Raw genomic sequence first — 8,379 nt, 5'->3', positions numbered from 1 at the left:
TGGAGACTACACATTACGGAATCATGACAAGTGTACTAAATTTTGTGGCAGCATTCAGTGATCTGTTGATATGGCACATTCATATTTTTACATTTACTGTATACATATACAATAAAATTCGCAAATATAACACGTCATGCAATTCTCGTCACTCTGGTTCTGAACAAGTCCACAATGCATGTACATGTACATTATTTAGTGCAGTATGCCTCACATGTTGGCTGACAGATAGAATTACACAAAGGGGTTTTATTTCACCTCGGAGACTCTGGCATTCATGAAAAATATACTTCAGCTTGGGCAGGAAAGTCTTTGTTTCTTGATTGTCTGTTTTTAATTTCGTCGCGAACGCAAATGTCAACTCTGTCTTGTGAGTCCCTCTCTTTAGAGGATGTTGATCCATCGACGACAATGAAGCGAGGCTTAGAAGAGGATTTTGCCACAGATTTTGATGGTGAGCATATTATACCATGGGTTCTTAAATGCAGAGTATGCTGATTATATAATTTTAGGATCAGCGAATGCATTTCTGAACATCATATTCATCCAAATGACGTTTCATCGCCTAATGCAATGCCTTTGTGTCTGCCTTCAATATCACGCTGGAAACATCCCATGCTGTTTGATGCGCTGTGATATCAATAAAACATCAAAAGAAATCAGAAGCAAAAAGACCTCTGTAACTGATGTCTACCTCCACGCCTGCAAGCTACTGGGTGTTGTTCCAGTCTCCTACTTCATCCGGAACCTTGACTCTCGCACCATGAGCCTCAACCACCACGGCATTGGACCGTTGGGGTGCAAGGCACTCGCTATTGCCTTGGCGGTGAGTCGCCAAATGTGAGCATGTCACGAAGAGCAATAGAAGAAGGAGGGATAATAAAGATCAGTCTTCTGTGTTTAGAGCGACATGCATCTCAACACTCTGAAACTGGCAGACAACCACATCCAAGCAGAGGGAGCCAAGGACCTGTCAAAGATGCTGAAAGCTAATTTTACCATTCAACATTTGGTATGAATCAATCATTGATACATAATATATGTACGGGCATTTAAAAGTGTCTGAGTATGTATACTAGTGATGGGAAAATGAGGCATTGGATTGGATTGGATTGGATTGGATATTCCTTTATTAGTCTCACAGTGGAGAAATTTACATTTCACAGCAGCAAAGTGATGAAAGGAATGAAAGTAGAAAAACAAAATACATGAGCTGCTGGAAAGGCAGCCACTCTCGCGGCGCCGTCTTGAAGTCAAAATAACAAAAAAAAACTAAATAACAAATAATATGACAGCATAGAGACAATATGACAAAACAAAGACACAGAGAGACATTCATTCTTCAGGACTTGCTGTACCCTCTTTGTGATGACATGAAGCATCATGAACCAATGAGGCTTTCCATCTAAATGGTTTGCTTTTTGGTCAACGCATCATGAGGCCTCATTCATTCTACTGCGCCACTATGTGGATAATAAATGTCATGACAGAATGTGTGATTAAAATGCTGTCATGGATTCGATGTGGTCCAAATGTATGGAAGAGGATGAGGGCCAACGAAGAAAATAAAATAATCTCAGAATTCAGACTTTAAAGTGAGAATTCTCACTTTAAAGTTTGATTTTTTAAATTAAAGTCAGAATTCTGAGAATAATGATAATACATGTCATAATGATAATACATTTCATTTGGAAGCGCCTTTCAAAACTAAGACTTGTGAGATAAAACTGAGAATTGTGCCAACTTTATTTATTTTCTTTGCTAGCCTCAATCCTCTTGTGTAAAAATTGCAGCGAGTTGTGTGTGAATGAATGTATGTGTGTGTGCGTGTTACGTGAAAAAAAAGAATTGCTTTACTTTAGGCATTGACACACAAACAAGGAAAAATACACACGTTTCAATCATTTTTGTTGAGCGGAAAGTGTTCAGTTCTATAGAAAAAAAATACACTTCATCTTTTAAAACATCAGCAAGTAGAATACATTAAAACGAGGTATACACAGTGTTGTCACAGTAGTTTACATTATAGATTCGCACTGGTTATTGTAATTTGTACCCTTTTAGCATTGTCATCAAATGGTGAGTATAGTTTTGCTTTTTTGAATGTTGCTGTGCCGATGACCATTTTCTGTTTGGGAGCCTTTTACTGAGCATCTTCATCTTTATTAAGTTCAAAGAGTTGCTTGTTCTGTAGCCCGGATAAATACAGAGGGTTGTGTCAGTAAGGGCATCCGACATAAAAGCGTGGCCAAAACAAACATGCGAATCAAACCTCTGTAGATGGAGGACACTGATTTGCGGTGGCAGCCCCTTGAAGGGAAAAGCCGAAAGGAAAAGAAGCAGAAGTACCCTTTGAGCAGAGATCTGCTCAAAAGGATCCCAGACAAGGGATCGTCTATTCTTTTTCGATGTGAACGGTGTGTCCAATGCAGGACAAATCCGATTGAAAGTGCGAGTTGGGTGTGTCAGTGTCAGCCATCAGCTCTTTGTCATCTCGGTGCACCTTTTTATTTCGAATCTTCGAGTGGGTGATGATATAGGAATCCCGTCTCGCGAGGCATTGGACATTGTGCATTCCGAGGCTTTAGGCGTGGCCACAAGTGAAATCGACCCTCGCCTCGAACCGCGCTTCGGAAATGTTTTCACCTGTTTACTCGGAACATACCTCAGAGCCTCGGCACAGTCGGGCACATCACAAATGTATACATCTTAGGACTTATCCAACAACCATCTTCATTCTTCTGGAGCTGAGCACGTGGGTACAATGCTTCTGGACAGCGTTTTACTCAAGTCTATCAAAGTTTCAGGTAATGTGCAGTATATTTTTCAACTACATTAAAGTCTCGTTATATCGATATTCTCGAGAGTCGGAAAAAATATGGATATAACCGGACTATCGATATATCCGATCCTGCGGCATGTAAATTTTCTCCTTGCGTTCATACAAATAGTATCGTAATAAGCAGTACTATCGATATAACCGATATCGATATAACGAGACTTTACTGTATCAATGTCTGTCTTTCAAGCTTTTTTTCTCATCTAACTAGGAAATGGATTTACAGATGATGATGCAAAGTATTTTGCAGAGGCTTTGTCTGTGAGTATTTGGTCCATCTACATCCGACAAAAGTGATTGTGCTCGAATCTTACGTTGTATGCATTTTTTACCTGAAGGTCAACGTAAGTATCAAGGAATTAGACCTCAGCCATAATAAATTTTGCGGACGAGGAGGAGAACATCTCGGATTATTGTTAGGTATGCGAAGAGTCACTCACCTCAATGCTGTCACAATTGTGTGGATGGTTAAACATGAAGTCCTTTTTACAACATGATGTCCACTTTACAGCAAACAATGAGTGTCTAGAGGAGCTGAACCTTTGTTGGAATCAACTCAGAATGAAAGGAGCTGTTGCTCTCAGTGCCGGACTCAAGGTACTTAATCTGATGGCATTTCAATACTTTATGCCTTACATCATATACCCTCATTATTCTTTTAGGGGTACACTGGATTCATAGTGTGGTAATACCACAAACAGGAGTCTTAATATTCATTCATTAATTCATTTTTTGAAATACTTTATCTTCACTGGGGTTGCGGGGGTTTCTGGAACCTAGCCCAGTTGCCAGCCAATCGCAGGGCACACAGAAACAAACAACCATTTGCGCTCCCACTGCCAACAATAGACGATTTTGAATGTTCAAGCATCCTACTGTGACGTCGCTCGAGTGCGAAGAGGCAGGACTCGAGCGACGGGATTTTAGCGATAGGGAAGGACCCGAAATACACGACGTGACAGGCTTGGATGGAGCAAGAGTCTTTACTGGAACATGCATCAAAAAATAACAAACAGGGAAGAGTGGAGGAAGATAACTAAATGACAGCAGACCTGGCAACACGGAAGTGGAAACGGCAAAGTCCAAAAATACTCAGACGGAGACGGTAGTGAGCGACAGGCAGATATAGGCAGAAGGCACAATCAGTGAATGACAATCAGCTGTGGGAACCCAGGTGAGTGATGATTGGAGGGGCCGTCTCCCGGGAGTGGCGGAGGAGGTGACAGGAGGGGCGGGGCGCGCCCAGGATGGCAACGAGATGTGACACCTACCATGCATGTTTTTGGAACTGTGGGAGAAAACCCACGCAGGTCAGAGTGCAACATGCAAATTCCACACTGGGTGGCGAGAGCGGGGATTGATACCACCGCCCCTGCACTCCGAATCAATGTGCTAACCACTCGAATGCCAGGCTGCCCAGGAGTCTTAATAATGATCTCTAATTATTGTGTTGCCAATCCAAATGCCATGTCTCTGATGCCAATTATTATTAAAATAAACTACTCTACAAGTCTTGCAGACACATTTTACCCTCATGTACATATGACTTGGATCATCTGTCTTTTTTAAAAATCAAACATGGACCTCAAGCAATCAAGTTTGCCCCCGAAGTGTAGAGTGCATCTTTAGGGACATGGGAAAGGGAAATGGACTTCAGAATGGAATGTTTTTTTTCTTCGTATTTAGGTGAATACAATGTTAAAGTACATTGACCTATCATGGAATGGTTTTGGGAATGAAGGGGCCCTTGCAATAGGTGAAGCTCTGAAATTCAATCGCACTCTGGTGCACCTCAATCTCAACAACAACCGTATCACCAATGAGGGTGTCGGCATGCTCTGCCGGGGCCTTGAGTACAACAACACCCTGAAGGTGCTAATGGTGAGTAAATTAGTAACCACCGGCCTGGCTCGTATCTATCATCATCTTTTTAATTCCTCCTGCAGCTGGCTTACAATTCACTCACAGTAGAGGGAGCCTTGTCCTTGGTCTCCATGGTGAAGAAAACTAATAAAACATCCTTGGAGGAGATTGATATAAGTGTAAGTGGATATACATACACATATACACACATTGGACATATTCATAAGACTGAATTGAGAATGATTTCTCAATTTATTCTCAGTTTATTTTTTAATATCCAAGCAGAATGTGTTGGTCAATGAGAATTTTTTACATCTGCTGGAGGTGACATGCAAAGAGCATCCTGGTGTGAATGTACTCTATGGAGGCGTTGGAGGATTTATTGCCAAGAAAGCATTAAAACACATCGACCCAATGAAAGTCGTTCAGGTTGGTTTCATGTCCTTATGAAAACTTGCACAGTACTGTGTATGTTCCCAAAAGTCACCTTTGAGAAACTCTATGGTCCAAAAGCTTCCATGTTTTTTTTTGTTTAGACAAGGTGAACGGAACTCCGATGTCATTAAAATGTTTGATTTTTTTTACCATCAATGTGTGGATTCATGATATGGGGTCAGAAGTCGCTCTGTCACACCACAGAGAATATGATTGGCGAAGGGTGGCAAAACATAAATAATAACCTCATAAAATTGCAATATTAGTTGATATTTTTGCACGTCCGACCTCTCTTAATGATGTCCAACTTTTCTTGAAAAGTCCATCTTGAAAATGGCTTTCACAATAAATCTGCAACCAAATCCATTTCTTCTCCTCCATTAGCTATTGTGGGTTGACAAAACCGCAATTAAATCAACACGACTATGTATTTGCTTATGCAGCTAGCGACCGATTCAGTGTGCTTGCTCTAGCCAGTATGCTCTTGTCACTAGCAGCTAGTAGTGAAAAGAGCAGTTTTCACAAACTATGATTGGCTAGTGACTTGCCAATCACAGTTTGCAAACTATGATTGCTTGAATCTGATTGGTGAAAGCAGCAGTTTCGACACATTTGATGCGACAGGGCCCGCAGAACGGATTTTGAAGGCGTACAGGTAGATTTCTGACCCTGGTTAAAAATGATGGCTGAAACGTGATTGCTTAGATGCTTAAATACAAAAACACGTCTGGAAGCAGTGCAACAGGGGAAAAGTCATGAAAGCAAGTTGAAAGACAATTTGGAATTATTTAATAAGAATTCATTGACTAAATAGAATTAACATCAGTCTGTGATTCAGATATTTTTAGGCCAGCAGAGAAAGCTTTGCAGGCCTTGACGCTCCACCACTAATCCAAATATGTATTTTGCTCCTATTGAAGGACTATCTGGATGAACACAAACTACGTCTGTGGGATTTCTTTCGAAATATTGACAAAGATGCCACAATGCGAGTCCCTGTGATTGATTTCAGGAACGCAATACAGGTTTGAACATTTATTGGCCTGGAATGCACGATGGGCTGAGATGATTCAGATGTATTGGATTGGCTCATTTTGGATTTAATTGCATTTAAATTTGGTCTTGTTTTGACTGCAGCAATGTCGGTCATATTTTGCCTATTCCTGAGGAGCAAAACATTCACTGAGGAATTTAGGAATAATATCGTAAAAAACAAAAGACACGGATTTCTTCTAAACTTCCAAACACAAGCAATACCAATATAAGAAAAGACAGACTACCATATTCCTCTTCCATGTGCTAATCACGTATACACATACATAGATACATACATACATTCATATACATTGGATTGGATTGGATTGGATTTGCCTTTATTAGTCTCGCAGTGGAGAAATTTACATTTCACAGCAGCGACATTATGAAAGGAAGATGAAACGAATGAAATAAGTCAAAAAACTAAATACATGAGCTGCACATAAATACATATAAATACATACATGCACATGTACATACGTAATGTGTTCAATTAATTAATTTTAAGAGTGATTCACAGGTGTTGGTGGATGTTGTCATAATTATGAGTGGAAAAACAATAATATCCGCACATACAGTATCAACTGTGTGCAAAACCTGCTTGCACCTAATGAAGATGTGGCTGTATTTATGTCAACCGTACATGCCCTTGTCCAGGTAATTAGAGCCCAAAACGTAATATATTTGCTCTTCCTCTTTTAACAGCAATCAAGTGTTCCCTTGAATCGATTGCAAATTGAAGAGCTTATCCAAAGGCTCGATCGTGACAGGACAGGAATGGTGGACTACAGGTGACTATGTCCCATCATTTTTGTTTATTTCCATTTACAATGTCCCTCTCAGTTTATTGAAATAAAACATTGTGTGCCGGCAATCCTCTTGTCAAACACTGGTTTTATCAGTGTTTGATTTATGGTATGATGCCATAGAACTGTTTAATTTATGACCCTGTTACATTATATAGTATGGCACAGCGATTTTTGCACACATAGCTAAAGTTAAAAAAAAAGTATCCCCACCTGGAGTTAAGTTACTCTTCACTAAATAAACAAATAAAAAATGATAGTCATAATTGGGCATTGCTGAAGATTTAGCTTGTAGACATTGAGAAGTGAAACCCCTGTTTTATTCGACAAATCTACCGAAAATTCTGTCAACTGAACGTTTTTTGTGGCATACATGATGATTTCTCATGGCAAAAAAACGGTTGAAAAAATAAAGCGATTAAAAAGCGAAGATGATTCATCAAATCTTGTCTGCCATCAACCACACATGCGTCTCATCGATTGGGGCATTTGAAATTCCTCAAGTGCATCATAAAAGTAACGCTGATGCATCTTTGCAGGGGAATGGTAGATACACGGAAGCAGATGATGCGGAATCACCGGCGACAACTGCGCAAGGTCGCATCCCGTCTGAAGAAAGAGAAGCACAAGAGCGACCGCATCCTCAAGACTTTCCGGAACGCCGTGGAGGCAGTGACACCACACGATTCTGTGGTCATATCTCCAGAGGACACCAAAGAAGATTGCATCGGGTCAAATCGCTATTCGGCCACTGTCCTTAGCTCTTGCCACCACATTGGGATGTCAAACAGTGGCACAGTCTATGACCCCAGCAATGACCACATCCACCTGTTGGCGCGCAGGACACCACACCGTTCCACCAAGTCTCCAAAGCTACACTCGCGTTCTCAACCCAACTTGCAGACTTGTTCACTTCAGTCTTCCACAGACAGATTCATTAGTGCACGGGCTGGAAACTCTAATCCAGAAACGGGACACAGCAACCTTAAACAAGCCATTGTTAACCAACTGACCAGGTCCAGACCTGCTCTTGACACCACACTGTTTGGGCTTAAAGCCAAGAAAGGGAACAAATCTAAGGCAAAGAAACTTGTGGGGAAATACTCAAAGATTCCAAAAACATGAACATTTCAATCAATACATTTAATTAGTAACTAGAACAGTCGAGGTTGTTTCACTCAGAAAACTGAATAAACACAAACATGTTCACATTATTATGTTGGATAACTTGAACATTTAGAAAGGCAAGATGTAATTGGTATTAACTTGATTTTATTCCAGGAGATAGGGAGTATATAATAGTTTGATGCTATCAATGTTATGGCTTTGTGTTCGAGGATTGACCAGAAGTTAACGTAGCCCAAATGTGGAAATGGTACGTGCATCGAGTCCATTCCACGA

The 8,379-nt window shown here is 40.6% G+C and overlaps 1 protein-coding gene across 1 annotated transcript; it reads left to right on the top strand.

The window, feature by feature from the left end:
• Positions 1–266: 266 nt before the first annotated feature.
• lrrc74a (leucine rich repeat containing 74A) lies at positions 267–8,142 on the top strand. Its single transcript, XM_089005123.1, has 13 exons — positions 267–454; positions 657–826; positions 905–1,012; positions 2,714–2,807; positions 3,051–3,100; positions 3,178–3,259; positions 3,351–3,436; positions 4,526–4,720; positions 4,786–4,881; positions 4,988–5,131; positions 6,058–6,162; positions 6,878–6,963; positions 7,518–8,142. Exons 1-13 carry the CDS (start codon positions 355–357, stop codon positions 8,101–8,103), a joined length of 1,902 nt encoding a protein of 633 aa, XP_088861249.1. The 5' UTR covers positions 267–354; the 3' UTR covers positions 8,104–8,142.
• Positions 8,143–8,379: the final 237 nt, after the last annotated feature.

The sequence above is a fragment of the Hippocampus bargibanti genome, linkage group LG09 (assembly GCF_051943395.1).
Source record: "Hippocampus bargibanti isolate YZ-2025 linkage group LG09, ASM5194339v1, whole genome shotgun sequence".
Lineage (NCBI taxonomy): Eukaryota > Metazoa > Chordata > Actinopteri > Syngnathiformes > Syngnathidae > Hippocampus > Hippocampus bargibanti.
Note: the sequence above shows the minus strand (reverse complement) of the source record. Positions and strands in the feature narration are given on the sequence as shown.